Source organism: Poecile atricapillus, chromosome 23, assembly GCF_030490865.1.
Source record: "Poecile atricapillus isolate bPoeAtr1 chromosome 23, bPoeAtr1.hap1, whole genome shotgun sequence".
Taxonomy (NCBI): Eukaryota; Metazoa; Chordata; class Aves; order Passeriformes; family Paridae; genus Poecile; species Poecile atricapillus.
In genome coordinates this window covers 2,812,384-2,830,545 of record NC_081271.1, presented here as the reverse complement: position 1 = coordinate 2,830,545, position 18,162 = coordinate 2,812,384, and the positions used below count along the sequence as shown (strand labels likewise).

The 18,162-nt window shown below is 61.7% G+C and overlaps 2 protein-coding genes across 7 annotated transcripts; one reads left to right on the top strand and one right to left on the bottom strand.

The window, feature by feature from the left end:
* The first annotated feature begins 1,445 nt into the window (after positions 1-1,445).
* On the top strand, positions 1,446-9,480 carry PRICKLE4 (prickle planar cell polarity protein 4). Its single transcript, XM_058856057.1, has 9 exons — positions 1,446-1,540; positions 1,820-1,952; positions 6,011-6,163; positions 6,303-6,404; positions 6,888-7,025; positions 7,117-7,317; positions 7,527-7,713; positions 7,803-8,078; positions 8,555-9,480. The coding sequence occupies exons 3-9, from the start codon at positions 6,014-6,016 to the stop codon at positions 9,007-9,009; spliced, it is 1,509 nt and encodes a 502-aa protein (XP_058712040.1). The 5' UTR covers positions 1,446-1,540; positions 1,820-1,952; positions 6,011-6,013; the 3' UTR covers positions 9,010-9,480.
* A 180-nt stretch (positions 9,481-9,660) lies between these two features.
* LOC131587799 (basic salivary proline-rich protein 2-like) lies at positions 9,661-17,573 on the bottom strand. 6 transcript variants are annotated; one of them, XM_058856053.1, is made up of 14 exons: positions 17,423-17,564; positions 14,544-14,651; positions 14,239-14,334; positions 14,131-14,208; positions 12,953-13,105; positions 12,743-12,819; positions 12,488-12,618; positions 12,257-12,396; positions 12,075-12,173; positions 11,714-11,836; positions 11,341-11,547; positions 11,047-11,205; positions 10,435-10,542; positions 9,687-10,163 (listed from the first exon to the last, which is right to left on the bottom strand). In XM_058856053.1, exons 1-14 carry the CDS (start codon positions 17,432-17,434, stop codon positions 9,981-9,983), a joined length of 1,674 nt encoding a protein of 557 aa, XP_058712036.1. In that variant the 5' UTR covers positions 17,435-17,564; the 3' UTR covers positions 9,687-9,980. The 6 variants fall into 6 exon arrangements, with proteins under 6 accessions (XP_058712039.1, XP_058712036.1, XP_058712037.1 ...); XM_058856054.1 differs by having other exon boundaries at positions 14,131-14,194; positions 14,240-14,334; XM_058856052.1 differs by having other exon boundaries at positions 9,688-10,163; positions 14,131-14,194; positions 14,225-14,334.
* Positions 17,574-18,162: the final 589 nt, after the last annotated feature.

The window sequence follows — 18,162 nt, the reverse complement described above, 5'->3', positions numbered from 1 at the left end:
CCACCCGCGGGGACAAAGTCCAAAGCAGCAACCGGGCCGAGATAAAGCTGCAGGGACCAAGCTCCTGGCAGTGGAATAACAGCGTGGGGACATCCGTGACACCAAAGGGACCCTGGGCAGTGACAGCCCCGGTGGGACAGCCCTGGTGGGACCCCCGAGCAGGGAGGGACAACAGCAAAGTGTGGAGGTGCCCATCCCTCCTCCTCTTCCTCCTGCTTTTCCGCCTGCTCAGGGGATTTTGCAGAGGATCCTCAAATGGTTTGGCTCGGAAGGGACTTTGAAAATCCCATTCCTGCCATGGACAGGGAAAATTTCCACTATCCCAGGTTGCTCCAAGCACCCAGGCTACCTAAAAACAGAGGCCAGACAAAATGAAGGGAATAAATGGCAGTTGTATTGATTGAAGGGCCTCCAGGTACATTTTGGGCAGACAAAGCCTCTCCCAGGGGTGACATTCAAAAATGGACCACAGCTCACAGGTTTTCACACTTTTAAAAGTTTGGTCCATTTGCATATTGAGGGTTCATCTTCCAATCCCAGCTTCAGGTAATGAAGTCATTTACCCCAAGTTTGCTCCCCCCAACTCACTTTTGTTTCCATCTCTCAGGGCCTGAGGCAGGGAGGTGTCCTTGATCCCCAGGCCTGGAGAGGAATTGTTGTGTCTGGCCAAAATGGGAAAGCAGCAGCTGACACTGTGTGTGGAGTTTAGAGTTCTACACTGAAGAACTGCAGGACTATAAATGTATGAAAAATAGAAAATCTAAAATCCTAAGGCTTCACAAGCCCTGTCCAACCCGGCCTTGGACATTTCCAGGGATGGGGCAACCAGTTCCATAAAGCAGCACAATAACCTGTGCCCCAACACCGCCCTGCACGGCCTCGCCCAGCGGTGCCACGGGCTTGTCACGGAGCCTGGCACCTTCTCTGCCAAATCACCATCCCTGTGCGTTTTGGCTGCAGTCCCGACCCTGATCCCAGAACCTACACGAGCCATCTGCACCCCTCGGGGCTCCCAAAAGCCGCCACAGCTCCCGGGACCACGCAGGTGGCAGAGATCCAGCCGGATCCTGGCAGATTTAGGGGTTTTTGGGGATGCTGTGTCCCTTCTCATCCCCAAAGTCACATCAGCGGGCAGGAAAATTTTACAGCGCGGTGAGAAGTGCACAGAAACACAGCCATGACGCTGTGCCTCGCGTCAGGCTCTGATAAATTTTCTCCTGACTCCTGCCCGGGTGGAATTGCTGCAGCCAGAGCCGGTCTGGAATGGCTTGGAGGAGCCTCGTCAGGTGTTCAGGGCTTGTGGAAACTAGGACATCCTGACTTGCCGCTGGCTAACTCCTTTGTGAGAGCCCAGCCTAAGTTTCTCCACCTCTAAATTGGGGTGTAATGACACTTCCCCCTCTTTCATGAAGCTTCAACTCTTTCTGATCTCGGCAGGGAAATAAATCATCGCGCGGGATCATAAAAGTCATCAAACGGCAACCTGGGGTGAACCGAGCCGCAGATGGAGGGAAGGGCGCGGGCGCTCGGAAAATGAGAGGTAGGAGCGAGCCAGATGTCATCGGCAGCTCTTTCCCCTGTAGGGTTAATGTCCCCCCCCCCTTCCCCTCCCTGCCTGCCCTGGAATTCCAGCCATTGGCTGGCTCCCGAGGTTTAGGCTAAAAAGCCTCTAATTAGGACCCCGGCTGCCGCGGAGCCAGTGCCTGGGCAGGCAGGGGGAAAAAAGAGAGGAAAAAAAAAGAAAAAAAAACCAACAACAACAAAAAAATATCAACGTTTCCCTGACTGAGCTTGGATGTTTTCCTTTCGCTTTGCGAAGTTTTCCCAGCCCAGGCTCCATTCCCTCGCGTCCTCCGGAGCAGGGCGGGACAGCGGCGGCCGGCGCGGGGCTGGAGCGGGCGGCCGAGCCCGGAGCGGCGGAACGCGGGGCCCGGAGCACCGGGAAAGGGCAGGTACATGCGGCTGGAAGGGACTCCGGGCTCGGCTCTCCGTGGGGAGATGGAGGTGGGGGAGAGGGAGATTGAGATTGAGAGGAGGGGGCAGCGAGCTGCTGCGAGGGGAAGGGGACGGGAGCGAGGCGGAGCAGGGGGATTTTGGCTGTTTGGAGATTTTTTGGGGGGGTGGATATTGGGATATTGGATAATATCGCTGCCCCCGCGGTCTTTGTTGTCGGGTAAATGTCCCCCGAGAGCAGGAGGTTCCGCCTGTTCCATCGTGCCAGGCTCTGCCAGCCCGCAGCGGGCAGGTGCTCCGGGGCCGGGGCTGCTTCCCCCATCCCTGCTCCCCTGGCATCGGCCGGGAATGGGATGTTTCGGGATTGGGGATGGAGCTGGGCCCCTCCAAACTCGCCGGGCTGAAATCTGGTGGCCACAGGGAGGGGTGGGGTGAGGGGTTTTCACCCCACGGGGAGAGGAGGGGTCGCGGATCTTTATCCCGGTGGCTGCAGCGAGAGGAGGGGCGGGGGTCTCGGTCCGTAGCTGCGGATGTACGAATGGGTGAGCCAGGCTGGGTTAATGGGTTACTGCTCCCTGCCGTGCCTGCGGGATGGAGGGAAAACACAGCAGGAAAAGCCATTTGCAGCACTGGCACATCCCCTGGTGAGCCAACAGAACGCTCCCCTCTGGTGCTGCGCGGCAGAGCAGGATGCTGAGACCCTCCCCCATCATTTGGGGGGCAGCAAAAGCCTTTTTTAAAGCCAGAGCCACGACGCTGCTGTGCCCAGTAGTGGCACCAAGGGCTGCTCCACCTGGTGCCACCCCAGGTCCAAAAGGCACCGTGGGCTCCTGGGTGAGACCGGCTCCAGGTCGGGCAGGACTTGCTGCTCCGGCTCTCCTTGCCAGACCTCAGCTTATCTCGCCCCAAAAGATGCATCTTTACTGCTCTGCATCTTTATTGCTCTGCATCTTTATTCCACTCTCCTCCAGCGCAGCTGTGTTGACGGGAGCTGAAGCAAAAACAGGTTATCCCGTGGGTGAGGCCAGCATGGAGCTGCGCCTCTGGGAGCTGCCGGCGCTGCCGGGTGCTTTGAGGGGCTTTTTGGAGATGTTGTGTTTCCTGGGGACTCTGTGAAAGCCAAGTTGAGGCAGGGATGAGGCTCCCTGGCCGTGCTGGGAACAGGGAGCCTGTGCTGAATTCCGAGCGGGCTGGGGTGGCTGGGCTCCAAGTTAATGTGTGACCTTGGCAGCAGAGGGCTGGGAGCCCACACAGACTCCCACAGCCAGCTGGAGACAGGGGCTGCTCCCGGGGAGCCAAAGCAGATTAGTATTCCCAGGAATTTCAGCCTCTTGTGCTCGGGGAGCTGCGACAGCTTCCGATCCTTTGGAGGGCAAGAGGAGCTTGGCCAAACGCATCCGGAGGAGCTCCCACAGGCAGGACAAGAGGATTTCCAGCCAAGGCAAATGACAGCCAGTGCCACCCAGCCTGCCCGACCGGTCTGTCACACGTCCCTTCTCGGGGACTTGCTGGCTGCTCCCCCAAAGTGCCAGCACGGTGCCAGCTCCCCTGGCGCCCGGTTTGGGGCAGGCTGGGAGCATCCCTGTATCCCTTGGCATCCCAGCGGGGCAGGGCAGCCAGGGAGTGCCCGGGGGCAGCCAGGGAGGGCAGGAAGGAAGAGGGGACAGGGCCGGGGAGCAGAGGAGCCAGACCTGTTGGGGCTGCCTGGCTCTTTAGCATGGGAGGTGCGTACCTCTGTCACCGTCTGGGGCTAATTACAGGGACTTGTTTACAGCCCAGACGGCTGCCAGCCAGCGTAATCACATCAAACTGGGCTGGGCTGGGCTCTCCAGCACATCCCCGTGCGTTCACAGCGGCCGGGAGCCCTGCCCGAGCCGCTGTCCCCCAGTGTCACCCCACCTCAGGGATAGGGGGGTCCCTGTGCCTCACTGGGCTGGGGCCAGGCCGGCACTGCCAGCCCCGCTGAGCCCCCAGAGCCTCGGAGGGGTCTAATTAGCAGCAAAGTTCCAAGAGATTACACAAATGCAGCTTGGAGGCTTAATGAGCCAAGCACAGGAATGGCACCCACCTCCCACGGGGACACCTGTCCCAAAGCGGGCAGCAGCAGAGACACGAGGGTCCCCCCTCAGCATCTCTCACAACCCTGCTCCTCCTGGAGAGCCAAAGCTGTTTCCCGGTCCCTCACCCAAGCCAGCAAGGCCAGGGCTCTTTTTGGGCAGCAAATACACAGTTAAACCAGATTATTTCATCCCTATCCCAAAGCACAGCTTTGAACAACACCCTACAACCAGCCCTGCATCCCCCGGGCCGCCCCAGGCTTCCAGACCCCAAATGCCAGGAAAAAGCCAGCAGGCCTTTTGTTTTATCTCTCTGATTAGCCGATCTGCAGCGTTAATCATTGACCCGGCAGCAGGGCAGGGAAACCTGAGCTGTCCCTGCTGATCCCATCTGCTCCCGGCTCCAGAGGTGCCCCCTTCGGGTGCCACATGCCAGCACCCCGAGGTGCTGCCCAGGAAGGGCACTGGGGTGTTTGGTGGCAGCAGTGGGGACACTGGGATGTCCCTGACAGGGGGGACACAGCAGCACCGTCCCAGTGTGGAGCAGGGAATGGGTCCTTGTGGTGGCAGAGGTGCAGGAGGACCAACATTTCATGGCCTGGGGGTTCTCACCCCTCATCCCTGAGATCATTTGATGCAGGGAACATTTTCCACAGGGGTTGACCTGTCCATGGTGGGCGTTGCAGGGGTGAATCCCTGGTCACAGCCCCGTGATTTCCCTCCACGGGGAGCAGCAGCTCAGTCCCAGCCCACCCTGGCTGCCCATGCCAGGGCAGGAAACGTGGGCTGAGGGCGTCAGGCTCTGGGCTGGCATCCAGGGAACCCCAGGAGCCACCACATCAGCATCTCGCCTTTGTTTTGGGAAGCCAGGGCAGGAAGGAAGCGCGGTGGAAAGGAGGGGACGGCACCGGATGGGTTTCCACTGCGTAACCCCGAGCCAGGCGTGCGGTGTGGGCTGGGACAGCCGGGCAGGAACAGCCCTGGGCAGAACAATGGCAGCCCGAGGGGAAGGAATTATTTCCCACTGAATTGGGCTCAACCTCAGTCTGTTCCCACTCAGGGATGGGCAGCTAGCACTGGGATTAGGTGTGCCAGCTGGGGGAAAGCTTCTGCTGTGGGTGTTGCTGTTTTCCAAAAACCGTTCCAGCTTGAGCTTGGGCACTTGGGGTCTTCTCTACCTGGATTCACCCCCATCCCACCCCCATCCCACCCCCATCCCACCCCCATCCCACCCCCATCCCACCCCCATCCCATCCCCATCCCATCCCCATCCCACCCCCATCCCACCCCCATCCCATCCCATCCCCATCCCATCCCATCCCATCCCCATCCCACCCCCATCCCACCCCCATCCCACCCCCATCCCACCCCCATCCCATCCCCATCCCATCCCCATCCCACCCCCATCCCATCCCCATCCCATCCCATCCCCATCCCATCCCCATCCCATCCCCATCCCATCCCATCCCCATCCCCATCCCATCCCATCCCCATCCCCATCCCATCCCCATCCCACCCCCATCCCATCCCCATCCCATCCCCATCCCATCCCCATCCCATCCCATCCCCATCCCCATCCCATCCCATCCCCATCCCATCCCACCCTCATCCCATCCCCATCCCCATCCCATCCCCATCCCATCCCATCCCATCCCCATCCCCATCCCATCCCCATCCCATCCCATCCCATCCCATCCCCATCCCATCCCCATCCCATCCCCATCCCCTCCCATCCCATCCCCATCCCCTCATTGTGGGTTTGCTGTAACCCCCAAAGAGAAAGGAGCCCCCCCACAATCCCCTGTATTCCTGCAGTGTTTCAGCCGAAGCTCTGGAGGTCCTGGTGTTTTGGAGCATCATCCCAGCTGGACATGCCCCAAGGTCTCTCCAGGGGATGAGGAGCTGCTTGTTCTGCTGCCACGTGGGCACGGGACACGTACCCAGGGACCGAGCCCTGCTCCCTGCCTCGTGTCTGACCTCCTCTGCCTCTCTGTCCCCAGCTCATGTCCCTGCCGAGCCCTGCATGGCCCCAGCAGGACGAGCCCTCCCCCTGCGGCACCACCACCGGTCTCCCCCCGGCCTCGTCCGACAGCGACTCCGGCTGTGCCCTGGAAGAGTATCTGGAACCTTCCGCGGAGCCCGCGCCCCCCGAGGTGGGCAGCACCCACCTCTCCCCCAGCCCTGGGTGGCTCCCACACCAGAACACCCCGTTTCTTGGGGTTAAACACACATTTTTAGCAGCTTTGAGCTAAACACAGTTGAATCTCCCTGTGAAATTGTGTTTCTCCCAAGGTGCTGCCGTGCTTCGGGCCCCGCTCGCCGCAGCCTGGCTCTCCCTCTGACAGGACCCGCAGCAGAGCCCTCCTGCAGCAGCTGCCTCCTCAGGACTGCGATGTAAGAACCCCTTTTCTTGGGTGCTGCTCCCCTCCCCAGGCTCACCTGATGCTTTTTGGGACTACTTAAAAGCAGAGGTCAGACAAAATGAAGGGAATGAAAAGCAGTTCTATTTATTGGAGGGCCTCCAGGTACATTTTGGGCAGACAAAGCCTCTCCCAGGGGCTGCACACAAAAATGGACCACGGGGTCACAGGTTTTCACACTTTTCTAAGTTTGGTCTATTGGCACATTGGTGGTTGATTTTTTGATTCCAGCTTCAGGTAATGAAGTCATTTATCCCAAGTTTGCTCCCCACTTTTGTTTCCATCTCTGGGGGCCTGAGACAGCGACTCCAGGCCTGGAGAGGAATTGTTGTGTCTGAGCAAAATGCAAAAAGCTGACCCTGTGTGTGGAGTTTAGAGTTATCCACTGAACAACTGCAGGACTATTACATTTTCTAAAATAGAAAAGCTAAAATCCCCTGTCCCCGGTGCCCCACAGGAGCGGTACTGCCCCGACCTCGCCGAGGAGGAGCGGCGGCAGCTCCGAGCCTTCAGCGCCCGCCGCAGGCAGGAGGCTCTGGGCCAGGGCCTGGCGTGTCCCGTGCCAGCTCCGTGCCACGGCTGTCCCTGCAGGAAGGTGAGCTGTCCCCTCCAGCGCCCATTCCCTGCCAGGGACCCGGCCCCAAAAGCCAGCCCGGCCCCAAACCCGCCATCCCTCTGCCTTGCAGTGCGGCCGGAGGCTGAACAAAGGGGACCCGGGGATTTCAGCGTCGCGCCTGGGGGACCAATTCTGGCACCCGTCCTGCTTCTCCTGCCACTTCTGCCACCAGCAGCTGGTGGATCTCATCTACTTCCAGCAGGATGGGAGGATCTACTGCGGCCGGCACCACGCCGAGCTCTTCCGACCCCGCTGTGCCTCCTGTGACCAGGTGGGTGCTGGCCAGGGGCAGGCTTTGACCTCCCTGAGGATGTTAAACACCCTGAGCTCAGCTGGGGGCTCCAAATCCATGAGAACCACCGATGGGCTGGAGGAATATTCCTTCCTGAGCCTTGCAGGGAGCCCCACGGGCTGGCAGCTCCTCCTCACTCCTCAGCACAGCGAAGCACCGCGGGTTCTAAGGCTGTTTTCCCATTCCAGCTGATCTTCATGGAGGAGTGCATCGAGGCCGAGGGCCGGCGCTGGCACCTGGAGCATTTCTGCTGCCTGGAGTGCGACGAGCCCCTGCGTGGGCAGCGCTACGTGATGAGGAGCGGCCGGCCCTGCTGCCGGGGCTGCTTCGAGAGCCTCTTTGCCGAGCCGTGCCAGGCCTGCGGGGACCCCATCGGTACGGCCGCGACCCCCGGGGGCTCCCCTGGCCGCCGAGCCTTCCGAGGATGGATTTTGGCACTGCCCTCACCTGTGGTTGCCCCGCAGGTGCTGACAGCGAGGAGGTCACGCACCAGGGGCTGCACTGGCACGCCCGAGCCGCCTGCTTCTGCTGCAGCCTGTGCCGCAAGCCGCTGCGGGGACAGCCGCTGACCTGCCGCCGCGGCCGCCTCTTCTGCTCCGACACCTGCAGCCGCGGCCAGGACGCCTCTTCCACCGCCTCCGACTCCTCCGACTCCGCTTTCGCCTCCGCTCCATCCCCCGACTCCACGCCCCTGTCCCGCTCGGCTGCGGGGGGCTGCAGGCAGCAGGGGGAAGGGGCTGGTAGGGTCCCACTGCCATGGGCTGGGACGGGAATGGGAGCAAATGCAGGCTCTGCCCAGCCCCTGGGGACTTCATTGGGAATATCACATGGTGGGAAGCGGGGATAAACCCCCAGCCCCTGGGGACTTCATTGGGAATGTCACACAGGGGGGAGTGGGGATAAACCCCCAGCCCCTGGGGACTTCATTGGGAATGTCACACAGGGGGGAGTGGGGATAAACCCCCAGCCCCTGGGGACTTCATTGGGAATGTCACACAGGGGGGAGTGGGGATAAACCCCCAGCCCCTGGGGACTTCATTGGGAATGTCACACGGGGGGGAGTGGGGATAAACCCCCAGCCCACCTCCCACGGTGGGAGCTGGGGGTGGCTCAGTGCCACCCTGTTGTGTCCCGAGACAACCCTTGCTGTGGGAGGGCTGTGGGAGGGCAGGCTCAGCTATTCCTTCCTCCCTTACACCCATTTCCCCTCTTCCAGAGGCGTTTTCAGATCAGGCCCCAGTGCACCCTGCGTTCAGGAGCCCCGAGGATCTCGGAGCAGCCGCACGGGAGCGGAGCAGCGATGCTGCCAAGGAGCACCCAGGGATGCTGGGACCCCCAGCCGGCCACCCCTCGGCCCCCCAGCCCAGCCCAGAGCAGCCCAACGAGCCTGGAGCCTTGGGCCAGCCGCTTTTGGGGGGCCCTGACACCCGAACAGCCACAGGCAATGGAAACCCACACTCCCCTCCCCGACACAGCCCCCGGGCAGAGGATGGCATGGAGGAGGAGGAGGACTCCTGGTGTCCCACCTGCTCCTCATCTTCGGACTCGGACTCAGAGGAGGAGGGTTTCTTTTTTGGGAAGCCCATCCCCAAGCCTGGGATGAATTCCCTGGGCAGGGAGCCCCCGGGGAGGGGCAGGGGCAGGACGGCCAAGCACTGCAGTGTGTCCTAACAGCGGGGTCCGGGCTCCCCGAGTGGCACTGCCAGGTCCTGCCAGGTCCTGCCACAGCCTCAACACGTTCCAAGTGTGTCCTGGACGCGGCCCAAGGCTGGTGGGAGAAGCTGCTGGGATCTTTTCCCCCCCGGCGGCTGTTGGCAGAGCAGAGCCTGCAATTCCTGCCAGCCTCTCCCGCAATTAGGAACAGGTAAAGCAGGAAGGGAGCGGGGCCGGCGGCCGGGCCGGGCCTCCAGCGCCTCCGACAAGGCGGCAGCTCCAGGGAGAGCGGCCAGAACTCCAGACAAGGGCAGCTGCCTGCATCACCCCACTGCTGGGTGGGATCCTTCCCTGGACTCCTCTGTGCCCCACTGCCACCTGCTCTCCGTCCCTTGTGGCACCGCTGCCACCGCGGGGAGGGGACCTGGGGCGCAGCTCTGCTGCTGCCGATGATGAAGCTCCAATAAAGTTTGGCTGAAATCTGAACGCAGGGTCTGTCCTGTTCCTTCCCAGCCCATTGTGACACTGACAATGTCACCGGGGCAGGGAGGTCCCCAGGGGTGGCCTCTGCCCTCTGCCACAGCCGGGGTTCACTGTGGGACCTCTCCCCTACAGCCCCAGGAGAGTGAGAACAGAACAACGGCAGAGCAAGGGCTGCAAAGAAAACACGGTTTAATTTTAGATTTAAACCCAAAAACACTCACTGGGGTTTGGGGACACATCCCTGGCAAGCAGGAATGGAGGAGAGGCACTGCTACCCTCCCTCCCATCACCCCCCAGTAAAACTTTTGCTGCCCTCAGAAGTCTGGGCAGGGCTAAAACCAAACATATCCTGCTCGCCCTCCCTCTTCCAAGAGGTCGAGTGGGGCTGCCAACCTCTCCAGCTTGCCCCGCAGGCTCAGCACCCTCCTGAGCACCCCAAAGCGCTGTCACAGCCCTGTCACAGCCCCCATCACCCTCACCCAGCTGGCAGGAGGGGCTGGCTGCCATCAGAGGCTGGCGGTGGCCGAGTCGATGATGTCGATGAACTCCTCCAGCTGCTGCAGGTGGTAGAGGCGGCACTGGCGGAGGTTGGCCCTGAGCGCCAGCCCCAGCGCCGCCTCCATCGAGGGCTCCTTCTGCAGCAGCATCGTGGCCACCACGGCGATGGTCAGGCTGAACTGCTGGTATGACTGCAGGGGAGGGCCACGAGGTCAGCACCCCACAACCAGCACCAAACAAACCCCTACTTTTAGTCCTAAAACCCTCAAACATCATCAGAGCCCCTGCAAGCTCCTTACTGCCCACAGCACCTCCCTCTGCAAGCACCAGTGCCCCCCAAAAATGCACAAATTCACACCCCCCACCACCCAGCATCGCTCCTGAAGATCCTCAGGTGAGATCCCGCATCCTGCAGCCTCTCCCAGACCTCCAGGTGCTCATCCAGGGGCTGCCAGGACTCACCTGCTCAATCTCTGCCTTCTTGGCGAGGACGGTGGCAGAGCGTAAGTCGACGCCGGCCGGGAATGGTGTGGGGAGCGTGGAGCAGAGCTGCTGCTGGCCAGACACAGCCTGGGAGGTGGAAAAGGCAAGGAAGGGTCAGAGGGGAAAGGGACTGAGCCAAACTGGGGCTGCCAGTGCTGGTCACTAGCCCAGGACTGGTCACCCTGTGGAAGGAGCCCCTGGTTTGCCACCCTCCCCTCCGGTGCCAGAGCGGCCCCCGCTCCCCCTCTGCCCCAATTTCTCTCCCTCGTTAGGCAGTAATTAAGCTGCTCTGGAGAGCTCTCCTCGGCTTCCTCAGAGCTCCAGTCCTGGGGCTGTTCACACTCCAGCACTCCAAGCCTCCGGTTACCTCCCTGGCTTATTTCCCAGCCGTCTCCCGTTTATCGGCATCTCCGGCACAGCCGGCAGCGGGGCCGATACGGGCTCTGCCTCCAAACAAAGCTGCCCTTTAACCCCAGCCCGGGATCCTGCAGGCCACAGGGATCCCCCTCTGGGTGTGGCAATGTCCCCAAGCCCAGGGCACCGGCCCCTGGGGGCACCTGGGGGTGCCTGGCGGGCACCCGGAGCCCGTACCGGGTTTGTCTCACCGGACCCAGGCAGGTGCTGGGGCCCTGCAGAGGTCTCTGGTGTGGTGCAGGCACCAGGAGAAGCCTGGCTGGGCTGGGCCTCGGGTTCTGCTGCAGATGCTGGAGGGAGCTGAGGGTTTTTGGGCGGCTGAAGGCTCTGCAGAGGCTGAGGGACAGAGAGTGGCTGTGCAGGGACAGGGGGACAGTGCTGCCAGCACAGCCCCACTGACAGCAGTGGCCTCAGGGGGCTCTAACGTGGGGTGGGGACGCACCACGGAGCTGCCCCACATCCCAAACTCACCCCATCCTGGGCAGCTTCTGCCTCGGCTTCTCCAGCTCCACACGGAGGCTGCTCCCAGGACTGTGGGCTGAGCTCAGCCCCTGCCTCTCCAGAGGAGCTGGATTCCAGGAGTTCCCTCCTGGCAGGGTGTGGAGGGGCTGCTGGGCTCTGGGGATGTGACCCATGAGCGGTGCCAGCCTTGGGGACACCTGGACTGCACGGCTCTACCTGTGCAAATGTTACAGGGGGACAAAGGCTTGGGAAAGGGGCTGTGCCTCCTCCAGACTCTGCTTTAGGGTGGGAATAAAACACATCCCTAGAGGAAGCTGCTGCTGGTGGGGAGGATTTGGGGAGCCTGGAGCTGGTCCAGCACCACTTCCCAGCAGTCCCATACCTCAAGGTGCTCCTGGATCTCGGGATAGCTGGAGGTCTCCTCTGGAGGGGTTGGATCTGTCCCCAAAGCACAGGGATCCTGATCCTGGCTGCCCACAGGGGTCTGCCCAGCCTCCAGCTCAACCTGGGGAGAGGCAGAGGCGTGAGGACACGCGACTGTCCCGGGATGGGATGGACAGGGCGCTAAAACCCAAAGGAAATCCCAGAGAAAGAAGAGCCTGGAAAAATTCCATGCCTGGCAAAGAGACAGCGAGGTGGAGAGGGGAAGAGCTGGAGGAGAGAGGAGAGAGATGTTCAATGAGACCCGTGATCCAGGCAGCTCCTGAGGTGGGAGCACCCCTGGCAGCGGGGGAATCTCCTACCGGCGGCTCCGCAGCACCAGCATCGGCAGCCGGGCTCTCCAGAGGGCTCCCAGCCGGACTGGGGGGCTCCAGGACATTCCCAGTCCCCACTGGCACATCCTGCAGGAAACCAGGACACGTGCAAGGCTCAGGGTGAGCACACTCCTGGTGTGGGATAGAGGGGACAGGTCAAACCCCACAACCTGCGGCTGTTCCGGCGTCTCCGCAGCGCCTTGGAGGGGAGCAGGGGGCTGGGCAGGATCCGGGGGCTGCGGCTCCTTCCTGGCCGCTGCCTGGCTCGTGTTGGAGAGGGCAGGAGGGGGCTTGGAGTGCTGCTTGTGCCCTGCAGGGTGGGAAACAGCGGGAGAGACTCCTCACCCTGCCCTGGGAGAGGCTGGAGAGCGCCGAGGATCCGGCACGGGGTCAGCACAGACCTCGGGGGGCTGGGGGACACCAGGCCCGGGGGACCACGGTCAGCTGCCGGTGGTGGCTCCTGCGGAGGCGGCGTCCCCCAGCCGGGTGATGGCTCCAGGGCGGGCGGTGTTCCGGGAAAGCTCCTGGATTCCTGCAGGAGCACAGCCCCAGGGTGGGGGTTTAGGTTGGGAGGGGTCTCTGTGCAGCTTCCAGCGCTCCTGGTGTCCCTCATTGTCACCCCAGAGCCACACGGGCCCCCCGAGCACGGCACCCACCGTGGAGGGCCGGCGGGGGGCCAGGGTGGGGGCTGCTCCTCCTCAGGGAATCCAGGCCAGGAATCAGGGAGAACATCCTGCAGGGAATGGGGCAGGGCATGCTGTGACTGCACAGGGTCCCCACACTGTCCTTGTCACCCGGGCAGCGAGGGTGCCCCATTTTAGCCGCTCGCTGCTGTGGCTGCCACCCCCAGCCCATGTCCCCCTCACCAGGTGCCAGCTGTCCCCAAAGCCATCCTCAGGCCCTTGGAATTCTTCTCTGTCACCCCAGGGGGGTGGTGGGGGGCAGTAGTGGGGTGCCCATCTCTCCTCCTCCTTCCACGGGGCATCACCGGAGCCAGGGAAGGGTCTGGAGCCCCTGGGCTGAAATAGGAACGGCCACTGCTGGGATTTTCTGCTTCTCTTGCTGTTCCCCCTCCCCACTGTGACCCTCGGCTCTTTCTGCCTCTCCTTTCTGCCCTGCTTTGGATGTGTCCGTGAATCCCTCCTTGCTGCAGGATGCAATTAGGGTGAAACAGCTCGGATTTCACCTAACTGAGAAAATTAGCTCAGATTTCACCTGAGAAAATTAGCAGGCTGCCAGTGGTGGGGGAACACTGAGAGCAGCCTGACTCAAACACCCCGAAATGAAACCTCAAGAGGATATGAAACCCCAAGAGCAACTGGCACTGGCAGGAAACGTTTCCTGGGAGGAGCCAGAGGGCAGCAATCCTTATTGAAGAACAGACAAAACCCCCATCACCCCATCCTGTAAAAGCTCAACCCCACTTTAGAACAGCAGAATTCCCAGCTTGGCCCTCCCAGGATTGAGTGTGGATTCCATTCTGAAGCCCTTCCCTCCTGGAGGCTGAGCCAAAGAGATTTCTGTGGGTCTGGGTGAGCAACATCAATCTAAACTTCATAATTGCTAATTAACTTTGAAACTATTGATTTAATAAACAGTGCCCTGGTTATAACCATCCACAGTGCACTGCAGATAACTGGTTGGGATCCTTTAGTGCAACCCTTACCATCCACTGATATATAATAATATATCATAGATATATATATTACCCATTTAACCTATGTGAATATATTTGTTTGGCCATTCTCAGCCCTGGGGGATGAAGCTGTGGAGCCCTTTAGACACAAACTGCTGGCCAGGCAGCTCCACAGCTGGATCCAGACGTTTCCAGGCTCCTTTTGGGAATTCAGAAAGCCAGGGGTTCCTTTCTGTGCCTGGGGGAGTCCACGACTGGATCCAGACATGTCCAGACTCATTCTGGGGAAGGAGTTTAAGGAGCCAGAGGCTCTTTCTGTGCCTGGGAGGGTCTCCCTGACAAACTCCTACGCTCCCACCGTGCCTGGGACACATCCCTGGGACATCTCCCCCCAGCCCTGTCCCTTACCGGGTGCCTCCTGTGCCGGCATCTCCTGTGCTGGTGCTCCCAGGGTGGCTCATCCCAGGGTGGCTCATCCCAGGGTGGTTCATCCCAGGGTGGCCCATCCCAGGGTGGCCCATCCCAGGGTGGCCCATCCCAGGGTGGCCCATCCCAGGTGTCCTCAGGACCGGGACGGGGACCTGGCTGTGGCCCATCCCACCACGGGCCGGGCTGTGGAGAGATCAGAGCCCTGAGACCCCTGGGCAGGCTCGCCCCAGCAGGGCTGGGGGAGGCAGGAGCCCACCCTGTGAACACCCAGACTGTCCCCAATTCCTCCCCAGACCCTCAGCATCCCCAGGGATGGAGCAGCTCCACGGTGGGAGCTCCAGGGGCGCTCCCAGCCCGCTGTGCAGCCCCAGCAGAGCCCCAGCCCCACGTACCTCCCTGGGGAAGCCGTTCCTGCAGCCCCGGGGGGGGAACATCCTGCCCCAGGGCCGCCCTGGCCCCCGGCCCGGGCCCGACTGGGACTCCAGGAGCTGCGGGATCTGCTGGAAGGGAGAGGCTGGGTCAGCACGGCCCCCAGCACGTCACTGCCGGCTTGGGGACGCTGCCAGGCAGGTGCCACCCATGGTGCTGCCAGCCCTGCACCCGGAGCACCAGGACACCCCCAGAGACCCTGGGACACCCCCAGAGACCCCGGGACACCCCCAGAGCCAGCAGGACACCTCCAGAGACCCTGAGACACCTCCAGAGACCCCGGGACACCCCCAGAGACCCTGAGACACCTCCAGAGACCCTGGGACACCTCCAGAGCCAGCAGGACACATCCAGAGCCAGCAGGACACCCCCAAAGACCCTAAGACACCTCCAGAGCCCCTGGGACACCCCCAGAGCCAGCAGGACACCCCCAGAGACCCCGGGACACCTCCAGAGCCAGCAGGACACCCCCAGAGCCAGCAGGACACCCCCAGAGCCCCTGGGACACCTCCAGAGCCACTGGGACACCTCCAGAGACCCTGGGACACCTCCAGAGACCCTGGGACACCTCCAGAGACCCCGGTGTGGCCACCAGCGAGGACACAGTGGATCTGGGGACACAAAGCCCCCCAAACTGTCCCCCGGGGGTGACACGGGACTGGCAATGCCTTGGCACCCCCTGTGCCTGCCCGAGGCTCTGCTTGTGCCTGCCACGTGTCACCGTGGGTCACCCCCTGATGTCCCCAAGGGATCCCGGTGTTGGGACATGGGAGTTTGGATGAGCCCCCCGCCAGCCTGAAACCCCACTTTTGTCCCTAAATTGCGGGGTGTCAGCCTCAGGTCCTGCAAAGCAGCACTGGAGCATGGAGGGGGGTGGGGGGGGAGGGCCCTGCACCCAAATCCTGAATCCCAATCCTGAATCCCAGTTCTGAATCCCAGTCCTGAATCCCAACCCTTCTCTGCACCCCAACCCTGCACCTCTGCACCCCAATCCTGCGCCCCTTTACCCAGGCCCGGCACCCCAAACCTGTAACTTCACAACTACAGCCCAATCCTGCACCCCAAATCCTGCACCTCAATCCTGCACCCCAAATCCTGCATCCCAAATCCTGCACCCCAATCCTGCACCCCAATCCTGCACGCCAAATCCTGCACCCCAATCCTGCACCCCAATCCTGCACCCTCAATCCTGCATCCCAAATCCTGCACCCCAAATCCTGCACCCCAATCCTGCACCCTCAATCCTGCATCCCAAATCCTGCACCCCAATCCTGCACCCCAATCCTGCACCCCAATCCTGCACCCCCAATCCTTCACCCCAATCCTGCACCCCAACCCTGCACCCTCAATCCTGCACCCCGAATCCTGCACCCCAAATCCTGCACCCCAATCCTGCACCCTCAATCCTGCACCCCAAATCCTGCACCCCGAATCCTGCACCCCAATCCTGCACCCTCAATCCTGCACCCTCAATCCTGCACCCCGAATCCTGCACCCCGAATCCTGCACCCCAATCCTGCACCCTCAATCCTGCACCCCAAATCCTGCACCCTCAATCCTGCACTCCAAATCCTGCACCCCAATCCTGCACCCCGAATCCTGCACCCCAAATCCTGCACCCCAATCCCGCACCCCGAATCCTGCACCCCAAATCCTGCACCCCAAATCCTGCACCCCAATCCTGCACCCTCAATCCTGCACCCTCAATCCTGCACCCCGAATCCTGCACCCCAAATCCTGCACCCCAAATCCTGCACCCCAATCCTGCACCCCAATCCTGCACCCCCTATCCTGCACCCCAATCCTGTCCCCTCCCATTCCACACCAGTGTCCGGGGGGAGCCGATCCCTCCTGAGGAGCTCACCCCGAGCTCTCCTGTCCCTCCCCCGGGGGTTTCCCTTCCTCTTCCCACCCCGCTCCTGGCACATTCCGGCCCCGAGAGGAGCGCGCACACCCCGGAAAGCGCCGCTCCCCCCGGGACAGCCAAATTCCTCCGGGAATCTGGGAACAAAGAGCCGCAACCTGAACCCCGACAGCAGCCGGAGACTCCCTGAAAAGGGGGTCCTGGCATGCCCAGGGCATGGAATATCCATGGGAGAGGGGATCCTGGGAATCTTGCACTTCCCGGGCATGGAATATCCATGGGAGAGAGGATCCTGGGAATCCTGCACTTCCCGGGCATGGAACACCCGTGGGAGAGGGGATCCTGGGAATCCTGCACCCCCAGGGAATGGAATACCCGTGGAAAAGGGGATCCTGGGGATCCTACACCCTCAGGGAATGGAATACCCATGGGAGAGGGGATCCTGGGGATCCTGCACTTCCCGGGCATGGAATATCCATGGGAGAGGGGATCCTGGGGATCCTGCAGCCCCAGGGAATGGAATATCCATGGGAGAGGGGATCCTGGGGATCCTGCACTTCCCGGGCATGAAATATCCATGGGAGAGGGGATCCTGGGGATCCTGCAGCCCCAGGGAATGGAATATCCATGGGAGAGGGGATCCTGCAGCCCCAGGGAATGGAATACCCGTGGAAAAGGGGATCCTGCAGCCCCAGGGAATGGAATATCCATGGAAAAGGGGATCCTGGGGATCCTGCAGCCCCAGGGAATGGAATATCTGTCCAAAGTGGGGGTCCCCCGCCCCCAGGGCACCAGGCCCGCTGCCGCCCCCCAGCTCCAGCATCAGCCGCTCGCTGCCCGGGGCGCTCCCAAACTTGTCCCGGGATATTTTGGGGAGCAGGGCCCCCATTCCCGGGGCTGGAGCAGGATCGAGGAAGGGACAGGGAAGAGCGGGAGGGTTTGGAGGGCCCCGGCGGGACAGGGCTCCGTCGCACCCACCTTTTCTGCCATGCCGGGGGAGCGGCGGGGCCGGGCGGGTGGCTGTCACCTCCCAAGGCGTCTGTCACCTCCTGCTCTGAGGGTCTCCCAAAGCCGCTGCCCCCCCCAGTTCATCCCCTCCCGGGCCGGCCCGGCGCCTCCAGGCTCTCCTCCCCCCGTTCCCCCCGCTGGGAGCGGCGCTCCGGGCTCGGCTCAAGGCACGGCCGGCTCGCCCTGCCCCCTGCGCCTTTCCCATTCCCCGGGCCGGGAACATCCCCGGCTGCGCTGGGGGCGGCTGCCACGCTCCGATAACAAACTGGTCTGAACTGGTCCGGCCGTGCCAATTCCTGCATCGCAAGGAGGTGAGAACAGCCCGGGAGTCCCTCCCGGAGCGGGGGAGGAGGGAGGGAGGGAGGCACCGCTCATCCCAAATGTGCACAAAAGTCATCCCAAATGTCACCAGGGCATGGAGAGAACGGGAAAACACAGACAAGAGGAGAAAAACCCTCGGGAAACTCCGGACAGACCCCAGGGATGCTCCCCGCATCTCCAGATGGTCCCTTAATGAGAGCCCCTAATTGCCGTAAATCAATTAGCTGGATGGGATTTGGGAACAGGGTCCAGCAGCATTCCAGAAATTCTGTGCAAGAATGAGTTACTTTTATAGTTAAAATTTATGTGAAATATAAATTATATATTAAAAAGATATATATTATATATAATATTATATTATCTTGAAGCCATAAAATAGATAGCCTTCG